The 12,225-nt window shown below is 41.7% G+C and overlaps 1 protein-coding gene across 5 annotated transcripts in view; it reads right to left on the minus strand.

The window, feature by feature from the left end:
- DAB1 (DAB adaptor protein 1) overlaps positions 1-12,225 on the minus strand; it is a 127,015-nt gene that overhangs the window by 32,796 nt on the left and 81,994 nt on the right. For all 5 annotated transcript variants that reach the window (XM_042819955.1, XM_042819957.1, XM_042819958.1 and 2 more), the window contains one exon: positions 298-429. In XM_042819955.1, coding sequence (XP_042675889.1) covers positions 298-429 — 132 coding nt within the window. The remainder of the gene's footprint in view (positions 1-297; positions 430-12,225) is intronic.

Consider the following 12,225-nt stretch of genomic DNA (forward strand, 5'->3'; position numbering starts at 1 on the left):
TAAACTGAGACAGGGGAGGTTTAGGTTAGATATTAGGAGGAAGTTTTTCACACAGAGGGTGGTGAGGCACTGGAACAGGTTGCCCAAGGAGGCTGTGGATGCCCCATCCCTGGAGGCATTCAAGGCCAGGCTGGAGGTGGCTCTGGGCAGCCTGGGCTGTTGGTTGGCGACTCTGCACATAGCAGGGGGTTGAAACGAGTTGATCATTGTGCTCCTTTTCAACCCAGGCCATTCTATGATTCTGTGATATGATTCTATGAAGTACGATGAAGGAAATGGCAATTATCTGATACTTACTGCCTGGGCTGTTTTTATTGCCACAAATCGATGATTTCCCTCCTTTCCACACACATATCCAAACGCTCGGTGGTCTGTGATATCCTTTGCGATGTACGATATCTCATGAACTGCGTGGTGGTGCTGTAGTAGCTATTAAAAAAGAAGAAAACACAGCAAGAAATACCCATCAAAATGTTCCATTAAATCTGTATCGTTTCCTTCCATCGGTGCTTCACCTGGATCTCAATGCACCTATGGAATTAAAAACAAGCATTCCCTGGTGTCAAAATCAATTAACATCTAAACTATTTCTGCCTATTCCCTTTTCAAAATCTGGCCAAACGTGACTTATTTTTAATAATTTGACAAAAAAAGCGTCAACTGAATATTTTTCTTTGTATCTTCAGGTGAGATATAATTCAATTAACACATATCACTACCTAATTAGAAGGTAAACAGCATTGTAGGTACGGAATCCCTGTTGGTAGGAATAGCAAGAGAGCACAGCAGCTACTTGTAGCTTCCCACAGAGCAACTCTGAGGACAGACTGCAGGATGAGGGGTGAGAGATCCAATCTCTGCAAATCGACAGCAGGGTCGCTTTATCTCTACAGCACTAAGCAGCAGGTGAGGTTTCACTTAAAGCAGTAAAAGAACTCCAAAAAAAGCACAGTAAGCTTGGTGGTGATGGATCGATAGCTGGACCAGACGATCCTAGTGCACTTTTCCAGCCTTAACGATTCTATAATCCTACGAAGTGTGTTTTGGCCAGAAAGCAACACCAGGTACTAGCATCCTTCTCACTCTGATATAATTACCATTTCATTACCAAAGTAACGTTGAAGCAGTTCTACTCAGAATAACGTCCTTGTAAAGTTTCTCTAACCCAACCTATTAGTTTGAATTCCCACCCTCTGATGTATCGCCCTGCTCCCCACTAATCCAGGGATATTTCTGAGAGCAGGCAAAGCCGCAGAGAATTCTTTTGAGGTCCAGATTCCTGCTGGTTTGGAGAAAAGCACATTTTGAGAAGCAGCGTGGTATCCAGGCAATCTCTAAACAACCGGTTATTTTTAGAGTTTAAAGAACACTTTAAAATTCAAAACCAGAGAGGATGTGTGCGTATGGAGGAGAAAGGGCCATGTGCCTGTGAGGCAGTGACAGGTAATGTGGCTCCCGCAGCACAGGCACGGGAATTTCAATGGGAAGGCAGAACCTAAGAGGAAGCTGACTATATATAAAACAGCAGACTGGACGTATGTCACTTTCATTCCTCATTAAATGGCTCCTAACTTCCTGAGATCGAGACTGCTTGTTCTTAGGGAAATGGAAGCTTGACGCTGACTTTGGGCTGAACAGGGCTAAGTTAAAGGTGTGCTCCAGACTTTCACAATGTGTTAAGTGTTCAAAATTAATGATCTTTCTTAGATAACATGCTGGTATTGATTTACTAGGTTCCTCTGAAAGCATGCTTGCATTCTATCTCTTACAATGAAATGAAATGTTCCCATCTCTCTACTCTGCATATGACAAGGGAACGTTATCTCCGGCTCCTATTAAATCTATGTTCTTTGACATTGCTTTATTGATTGTGAGACAGCGTTTTGCACTGAAATTAAACTGTGATCAGATTCCTTCCTCACGGAATTAAATTTGAAGACCATTCTACCACGGCAAAAGATCGCCCACAATGTAAGGCAGCAGATGGAGACGCTCCGATTTATTCGGGAACCCTCGTTAACTATTGGAAAATGGTTACAGTTGTAATGGTTACGATACCTCATATACTGCACAAATTAAGTAAAGGTGACTGCCACATCATCCTGCTTCACTGTACAGAGCAGGCAGAGTTTTCTATTTGTTTGAGGGATACTGGCTTGGAACATACACATAAAACGTAACGTTGCATACACACCTGTACCACAGTGAAGGTACAAGCACTCCTTTGAATCTGTGCTTTCACAGCTTGATTCATGGACTGTGTCCTTTTTACATTTTCCAGCACTTTCTTCCAAATATTATTTTACGAGTGTCTGACTCTTTACTCGTCATTAAGCAGGAATGACACCTGTTGCAGTTGGTACAAACTCACCACTGCAAAACACCAGGTCAGGACTGCATCATTTTTGTAAAGCCCCTCCCACCCCATCTCCTCTGGCTCTTTTGTCTTTAGGGTTTTACCACTTAATCCCGTCTCTAGTGGGTCAAGAGCCTATAAAGGAGCATTTCATAGCTCAGGGATGTTTATGACACCCCCATATGCACACGCTGGTGGAGTCCATCACAAACTATTTGATGTTTTTATGGCACCTTTGCTGAGTGCTGCTATGAGCCATTTAGCACGCCTTCAGTGAGGTATGGGATTGGTGGAGGGCTGCAGTATGGCAGAACACATTACAGAGAAGACTTAATTTGTACCGCGGTTCAATACAGTCAATTAAATATTGCGCAGATTAGAAGGTAATTTAACAATTAAGCTTCAGTTGTTAAATAAATTCACTGTACACAGCTTCCAAATTATTTTAGGTCTCGTGTGACTTTAGTCACTATTGAAAACATTTATGATCTTCAAATGCAAGCACTGACAAAGCCTTGCATTAGCTAACTAAGTCATGTGCTGCAACAGTTGTTCTTTTCAGGCTAAACCTGATGTCTGTACTACATTTTATTCATAGGTTCAGATGCCATTTCTTGCTGTTAAAGAAGGAAGTCTGAAATACTTCCTAGGCAGCAATATGGGCAGCCACCACAGGCACCATCCTTAATGCATCAGCCCCTCGTGCTTGGCCCAGTCCCTGCAGCCCAAGAGTATTTTCTCTCCCCTTTGCCACTCCATTTCCTGCTTCTTGTCCTCTGCCCCCCACCCCTCCCTGCACATCACATGGAATTGATTTAGCTACTTCTGAGATCTGTAGCATTTCTAATTTCCCTCAGGCTGCTTGGCACCTATCATAAATTTTTTCACCCCTTATCCTCATCTTGTCCCTTTATTTCCATGCCATAGCCTCCAGTGCCACTAAATCAATTAAGTCAATCAATTAAGTACTTGGAGGGCCCAGCAATCATGTCAAATATGTGAGTTAGATGGCATGAGAAAGTCACTGCTTGACTATCGCTATTCCTCTTTTAATGAGGTTGTCTATTTAGTGAAGCCTGGGGCACACTGTTAAGAGCCACAACAAAAAATGCCCTGTGAGCTGCAAAGCCTCCTGCACACATTGCCCCACTGAATGCAGGAAGCATGCAGCACGTAATGGTGTGCCCAGAAGGACAAGTTTCACAGGGATCTGAGCTGTAAAGCCTCAACCTTGAAATGCTAAATGAGGAGCCTTAGGATTTCCAGGCTACCAATGCAAGGATGAGGACAGCCATGGTGAAGCATCCTCTGTGTTTGCTCAAAGAAGCTGTGGATACTCCACCCCTGAAGGGGCTTAAGGCCAGGTTGGATGGAGCCCTGGGCAGGCTGATCTGGTGGGAGGCAAACAGCCCAGGAGCTGGATGGTCTTTAAGGTCTATTCCAACCCAAGGCATCCTGTGATTCTGTGATTCCATTCCCATCTACCCACTTCTCAGCCATCTGAATAAACAGCAGTATATTTTGAGCGTCACATCAAGCTCCCCAAACACCAGTTACCCACCAAACTGCAAAATTCATAATAAAATAACTTCACAGACCTTAGTTTTGGTTATGCTGCTGTCTACCTCGCCCAGACTCCAATTCACAAAATGTTTGCTCAGACGTGTTTTAAGAAAACACATCCTATACCTTTAGGAAGACAACTGAACAAACACTAAAACCTGAATCTAACAAGGAAAATTACAGTGATGCCTTAACAAGAAGCTTAGCAAGCTAAAAGTGTAATAGCACATTTACCACGATATACTGCAACACGTTAAGTGAAAACAATGAATTGTAAAACATGCAAGCACTTCTGAGATGAATTTCATCTCACTGCTCCCAGAAAAGTTGGATTTGTATCGACATGCAGTACATTTCACTGGTGTTGTGAGAGTTGCCAAAGCAACAACACAGAGGCAGAACTTGCAGGTTGTTGCCCTTGGTAGCCAAACCCAAGCAGTTAGGGTCTAGCTTCTCCCTTGTGAATTTGTCATTAATGTTCATTTCCCAGTAGGCAGGAGGCTGCTGTAAATCACAGTGCTGCTACTGTGGTCTCTTCTACCTCCACTAGGCAGATGTTTTTTAAGGCTGTTATCCTTCTGTATCATTTTGGCCCGTTTTCCAAAGATGAATCCCAGAATAATATTTGGACAAGAACAACAATCTAAAGGGGCATCGCAGCACACGCTGCAGAAACTTTTGGAGGCTAGAATTTGACTTTGAACGTGACTCAACTCTTCTGCTGAAATACTGAACACATGCAAAGTGCTACACAGACAAACAGGAATGGTCCAGCCCTAAATCCTTTACACAAAGCCACTCATGGAGCTTGGGCTGAACAATAAGTTAGGGACTTTCTGCCTCAAAATACGAGAACAGGAGCTAGAATGGAAAATATAAGCTCTGGTGTGTTCTCTGAGCCTGAATGGATTCGTCATGTGGCAATAAATAGAAATAAGTCTGTCTAATCCCTGTGTTTCTTCTGCACAGATTGATTTTGCAGACAATAACCTAAAGAAAGGCTCTTCCAAGGGCCAACCCTTAACAGGCATTTCAGAGCACAAGCTTTGCAATAAAAACACATGGCATGAAAAGCACACTTTCAGATTATATGCAGTTCAAAGCCTGGTCTGTGTAAAGGTGTGTAAGTTTAATTTCCTCTTAATAATAATAATAAAAATTCTTAAGAGCCATTATCTTCCTGCAGCCAAGGAGACTGCAGCAAAAACAGATTATGTGCCTTGCTCAAACTCACACAGTGCTGTGCAGCTGAATCAGGAAGGACAAAAGTCAGTGAGCACAACTGTATGTCTAAAGATGAGCAAGTCTTCAAGTGAAGTGTGGGCAGAGCTCAGTCTGGCCACTGCAGTTCAGCCCATACAAGAGCAAGAACTTGGTGAAGATACCCGAGGCAACAGCCTGGTTGGTCAGCCACAGGAGGGTGACATAAACGGGTGTTTTGGTCTTCCGTGAAATCTGAACTAATGCTTAACATTTCCTTTGCCTAACAAAGAGTACCCTGCAATTGCCTGTAGGGAAGCTGGGGAACAGGAGCAGAAAATTCTTAGAGAGAGCAAAGGTGGGTGCCCTTGTTCGTGCCTTTTGCAACATGTACGTGCCAGAATGCTCAGAAACTGCCTGGAGTTGTCCTCACTCCACATCCACAGCATACACTAGTTAGTCAATTAAGTTAGCAGGAGTTAACTTTGCCAGCGCAGCAATCTAATTGTGATGAATGGATCTACAATATTGAGCGAGCTGGATATTCCAAGAGCCTAATTTGTGAAAGAGAACACCACGAAGGTAATAAACTCCTGTCTGGCTCTCATAATTTGTAGTAATGTCTGACAAAGACCAGATATGAATTTAGTTATTGTTCATTGTCTTCAAAAGCAAATGCTAAGTTGCTCATGCAGAAGATTCATTTATTAGATGTATGAACTTAGGAAAGGAACAAAAAACTGGAATGCATACGTGGCCAAATGTGCATCTTCACATCAAAAGCTTTTCAATTTCTTAGTGTACCAGGAATACAACTAGGTAGCTAAATCTAAAGCCCTTGTCCAATTACTATTAATCCCCAGCTACATTTAAAGCATGCACTTGCAAATATTGCTTTAGGACGAAGAAAATCCTAAACGGCAAGGAAACATTTCTGTAGAGCTTTTGAAAAACAACTGTGCTACACTACACCTGTGCTGTTGGACATCCCATGAGTCTTGTATCATTTTCCACAACAAAGAAGGATTTGCACAGGGATACCAAGAAACAGCAAACCCAATCCCTGATACCAAAGTCAACATCTCCTTTGAGCTAGTCAGCTCAGTAATGCAGTATGCACCTACACCTTAACTGCTTGACTCAATCTACAGACTGTAGCACACTGCTTTACCTTCCCATTTCACTATTTCAGTGTGGTATCCAAATAACAATGCTTGTTTATAGCAATATTATTTAATTCTTTGGATGGCAGCTGGTCCCATAGCTGCTGCTGTGTTTCCAAGGCTGTAACACATCTGTCTAATTGCATTCTCTGTTAGCACCCTCCTCATTGCCTTATGGAAAACAGTCATTCAAAATAGCCATAAATACACCAACTTTGCCTCTGATTTCCAAGCCAAAGCTGGCACACAGCCTAAGCACAGCACCTCTGACCATGCCTTGCATCCTTTCCTGCTACGCTCTGAAGTTCACAAGGTTGTTACTGATAAAATCTTGAATTTGAGGGAGAACAATATTCAGTAATAAGACAGTCAGTTTGCTCCAATACTACTGAACCTCCCAGTATTTTTGTTGCATTCATCTTTACAGCCTGTGAATCCCTTCTGAGAGACCTCTACTTTTACAACGTTCTTTTGTTCCTTCACACCAACATCCTTCACCTCCTGAAATGTTTTTGATTTATACGAACAGCACAAGACATTTTTTCATACAACTTCTAGTAGCTTTGGAGATACTTTTTGGCTTTAACTGCCTCAGGTCTAAAGTGATTCAGATTTAGTGAGCATTATGAGTCCCTCTCTTCTTGAGAGTGTGTCATGAGGCCACGATTTGAAAAGCTCATTGCTGAAAACCAACCTCAGATGTTCAAGATTTGTCACACAAACTCTATAATGGAGAACTTACAACGATCACAAAAATCCCACCAATACTGGCAGCACTAAAATTCAAGTTGTTTTGGAAAGCCATCAAGCAGCAACTTTCTTCAACCCTAAGAAAAGCCACAAACTTCTCTGGAACAGGGTAAAAAGACAAGAGGAATTTACTTTATACTTATCTACCTGCCCATCAGATACTCATACCAATTTAGTGAGATTTAAAGAAGGATGGCAGAAAGCATGTGTATGCAGGAGAATAGGAAACAACTCTATGAACTCATGAATTACGTATAATGTCACGTTCCTGAACCAAGAGAAATGAAAGCAATAAAAGCTGAGAAGATCACAAGGCACAATGTTTCGTGTCTTTCAAATATTAAAGCAATTTCATAATCAGAAATAAACCAAAGCATACAAACAAGAAATCCCACCTGCATTTAGCACGGATTGGTTTCAAATGGCTCAGTACAGAACTAGACAAAGTTAACTTGGCTCCACTCTTCATTTCCTGTGACTTAAACTTCTGGTGGCCGACATGTTTGGTTCTAGTGCTATAATCTTTGGAACTCAGAAACAGTACCATTACTCACCTACCCTGCTCATAAGAATCATTCAGACACTTCATGCTGTTTTATATTCAGTGTTCTTACAGCAAAACAGAGGACACCTTTTTCCAAGAGTTACAACTGCAGGAATAAACCAACTTCATACAATCCCATAAATGTGCCAATCCTTCATTCTGTTCAGGTCCCACACAAGCACTTAACCAAGGATATAAAACATCCACAACACAAATGTGTGTATTACTGAAGCCCTGAAGATAAAAATGAAATAAAATCTAAAAGGCAAACCTCAAAGAGACTGTAAAAAAGAACAAAGAACTTTCAAGTAACTTTTGGCTTGATTTGGGGTTATTTTTCCTGCAATATGCAGAAGCAGGAATTTCTGGAGCCACACTGAGCAGTGCTGAGCCCATTGTGTTACCAGAATTCCAAGTTTCAATTCAAGCAGTAGAGCATTAGTTCTGCCCTGGCACCATCCAAAAGTGAGCCTCAAGCTCCCACTTACACATTTCCATGCCCAGAGCTGTTTCTTCCCTGCTTGCTGTCCTGCAAAGAAGCCTTCTCCCAACTGAAATCTTCAAAAGCAAACTTGGATTTAACAGCCTGCACTCAGCTTTGGCCCAGAGCATGGCTCCACTCCCCCTGCTTTCCTCTCTACTGCCTTCTTCTTTACAACTTCTGTGCACGTCTCCTGCTTCCCGTCTCCTAACCCAAACCAAACTTCCTCACGCCTTCATTCTCTGTCCTGCCCAGCACTAGGCCTTGTGCATGCACAGGTCACATTCTCACATGCTGCACACATCAAAATACTTCCAAACACTTCTCATTTTCTTGAAATTTCAAGGTGCTCAACAACATTGCCTTCAAAATCTTCAAGAATGTAGCTGCTTGCTTTGCTGGGAGCACAATGATGTAGAATTAGGATGGGAACCATAAAGGGTAAAAAGGAACAAAAGCCAGGTATGTGTGTTTGGTCACTGCTGACAAATAGCAGCATCCTACATAACTCAGAAGAAGGAAAGCATTTACCTGTCCCGTCGACTGTCAGACTGAACAAAGCTCTTGCTGCCTTCCCTGTAAACACAATGTGATCCTGAGGGCAGAACATTATCCACTGATTTTATTGCCAATAGCGATCTATTACTATCATCTTGAAAACTCGAGCTAACTTTAAAAGTAAACCTTCCTGCAGCTTCCTATTCCCATTACGCTGACAGCTAAGGCCATCTGTCTCCCGTGCATTTGACAGCAGCCCATAGGAGAGGTTAAACAAACTGCAAGTTAGTGCAGAAATTCAGGAGCATCACTGGTAGCACTGCTATTACTGGGACAAACAGAAAATTGCAGAGCAGCCTACCAGATGAAATGCACTGAATAGGAAGAAAAATCATCAGCACACCTGGGGTGTAATGCTTCCCAGCCACCTCGGAGGGGAAGGAACACAGGGTTTCATAGAGAGATGGAACTTTCTGTTATGGCACCTGCTGGAGATCCCCCACTGCTCTCCAGGGAAGCTTCAGCGCATCCCAGCAGCCTGCCCTATTATCATGTCAGCATTTCTCTTGCTAAATCCTCCACCGAGCAGTTTGAATTCAGCCATTATCATTCTGTGTGTACTGAAAATGGGCCTGCAATTTTTTTCTGGTGTGTAATGCATTAACCTGGCTTAAAAATACCAGTACTTGCAAGCAATCCTCCCCAAATAAATGCATTTTGGCTGCTTTTCTACCAAAATTGCAGCTTGAAAAAAAGAATGTGGTTCTATCAGTGAGGATACCTTGTGGCTTTCATATCTGAATTAAAGAAGGTCATTGATATCACATGCAAAAAAACAATAATATATGTAACTCCATACTTCTGAGTTTTTTCCTATGGAATAATACTTCAGTGGAAGGATGCAATAGAGCCCTACTATGAAATAGGATCCCTGAGAACAAAAGGTTTTTTGTTGACTCGAAAGTTTTAGTAAAATTCACCTCAAGTTCTGTTTAAGCAGGATAAAACATTAAAAACAGATGATATTGGAAGTGTTTAGATAGTAACTGCTACCACAATAGACAGATATCCACCCCCATAAGCAATGCAGGCCAATTGACTATTGGGAATATACATACAGTGAGGTTCCCCATTACCCCATAACAGTGCACACAGAAGTCTCTCCTTCCTTTAATCTACTTCTGGCCACTTGGCTTAAACAACAGGAGGCCAACATATAGCCAAATGAGACCTCCACTAAGTGATAAAATCTAATTTTTTGCCTTTTTGAAAGCAATCAGGTGTTTATCTTTTTCATAGTGAAAAACACAGCTACAAATTATTTCAGTTTGGATTAAATGCCTAGAACAGCTTCATTTTATCTTCACACCAGTTAGTGTTAAAACATTACAAGGCAATTCCTATGGACACCCACTACAAGAAGGCTGATCTCAGCTGTTGATTAGAGCATTGCAATGTTCAAACCTCAAAACACTGAGATTTATCCATGTGCGAAGTCACACCAGAGTTTTGTCTTTGGGGTGCTTAATCTCACTGTGATGAAACTGTCTTATACATAAGGATTTCATGGCAAACTGTGTTTGTAGAGAACACATCTCCATGAGTTCACGGCTATTAAAAATCCCTTTGGAGCACTCTAAACTTTCTAAACTGTCTAGGGCATGGCTGGGAAGGCCAATAAGAAATGAATTACAATAGTCAATAAGAGATGTAATTGTAGAAGTAGGCTCTTCTGACATTTACGTTTTGCTAACTGTCAAACATTATTTATAAAATATATTATAGTTTCCCTTTTAAAATATCACAAGACTATAACTATAAATACATTGTAAGAATAATATGCCAGCTTTTTAAGTTCCCTACTTTGCTATTTCCTAATTAGTTTTATTTATCACATGAAAAACAATAAATGCCACATCTAACATTCATATTTACATGTAGAAAGGAAACTGTGAGGCAATTGGATAGGACCTCCACTAGCCAGACTTCTAAGCATACACCAAAAATTTGACTTTGGTCAACAGGATAACAGCAGGCTCAGGAGCATGGAGCTGAGTGAGTTTCTAGCACAGAAGGGGTTTAAGGAGAGATTTGAAATAAAATCAGGGAGTACAGCATGGATATCTACAAAGAATTCCCCCAAGTATGATGAATAGGATGGGAAGAGGCTGAGGGTTGTTTATTTGAGAACTGAATAAATGACCAACGAAAGCTAGCTCTGTAGACTGGCTCCTTGGAAGGGGATGAGGAAAAAGGGGAGCCATTGAGAGCCTGGAAACAAACACTGACAGGCTATGGGGTGATAAAACAGAGCAGGCAGATCAGCCTAGGAATCAAAGAGAACCGGGACATGATCAAAAGAATAAGCTGGGCAGCAATCTTGGCAGCCATGATGGATTTCAAAAATAAAAGTCAATTGTCAAGGACAGAGAAAAAGGTAACAATTGAGGCATAAGATGAAGAGAGGCAGAACTGTGTTTTAACTGAAAGCATGACAATAAGTGCTGTATTTCCAAGCAGTTATGAGGAATCTGAAAGATCTGGAGTTACCCTGGATGTGGCAGTCGAAAGCAAGGTTGAGACAAAAAGGCTGCGAAGCTTACAGGCTGAATAATAGATGGTGCTGATGCTTTCCTCAGAACTCAGAAAGGAGGTCAGTGGGAGGCCTTTGGGAATCAGGATTAAAATGCCTGTTTCAGCCCTGCTAAGCTTGAACTGATGGGTAAATGTAGGAGGAGAGGACTGGAGGCAGGTCAACATTCAGCACTGGAATCACTTGGCATGACACAATAACCACATTTCTATTTGCAAAGGAAATAATATTGATAAAAAACATAGCAGGAGGGAAAAAAAAAAAGAGGATCAGGACAGAGTGTAGGGAATTCCAGATGAAAACTGCAGGACACAGAATGAAATTAGAAACACAGGATTGGAATCCAAAGATGAGAGACATGGAGGCTGGGAGGAAAGACTTAAAAACAACGCCAATGCCATCAGCCACAAAGAGGCCACAGGGACTTTGGGAAGACCAATTTTAAAGAAATGAAAGGAATGAAAGCTAATCCTGGCGTGTTCTGTACTGGATCCAGAGAGGGCTCCAGGAGGGGACCTTCACAACTTTCTGCACATCACCATGCTCCAGCAAACACGAGAATCTGATGAACTACTCATTACCATCTCTGCAGCTCACTGCAGAGCGAGTATGAAGCAGATAACAAGAATTCCTTCCTTTATTTCTATTTTTAAATATTCAGAGATGAGTGAGAGTCTCAGTGAGAGAGACTTGACAGTTTGACATTTCATCTGCTCCAGCACATGTGCTTCAAGGAGTAATTAGAGATCCATAATCATACCTCGATTTCTGGTCAAAGACGCCAGAACCAACAGATTTCCAGTAAAATCAAGAAGTACCTTTAGTACATTTTAAATGAGGTATCTTCAGGCAACAGTGAGAATTTTCATCTTGCTAAAATTTTCTTTCAGCCAACTTCAGCTGTCCTGCTAGCAATCTCTCAGTGTAATTAACACTGTCATTCTCATCAAATGGAGAAGAGTACCCAATACTGGGGATATCAGACACAAAATTGTCACAGCCTCTGATCAACCTGGAAAATGCTTTACAGAAGCCTCAGCAACAACCTGAAAAAGCCTCTGCAGTAGAAGGTCAAGA

This window comes from Centrocercus urophasianus, unplaced genomic scaffold, assembly GCF_019232065.1.
Source record: "Centrocercus urophasianus isolate 14NV4802_14NV808 unplaced genomic scaffold, USGS_Curo_1.0 seq_18, whole genome shotgun sequence".
Classification (NCBI taxonomy): domain Eukaryota; kingdom Metazoa; phylum Chordata; class Aves; order Galliformes; family Phasianidae; genus Centrocercus; species Centrocercus urophasianus.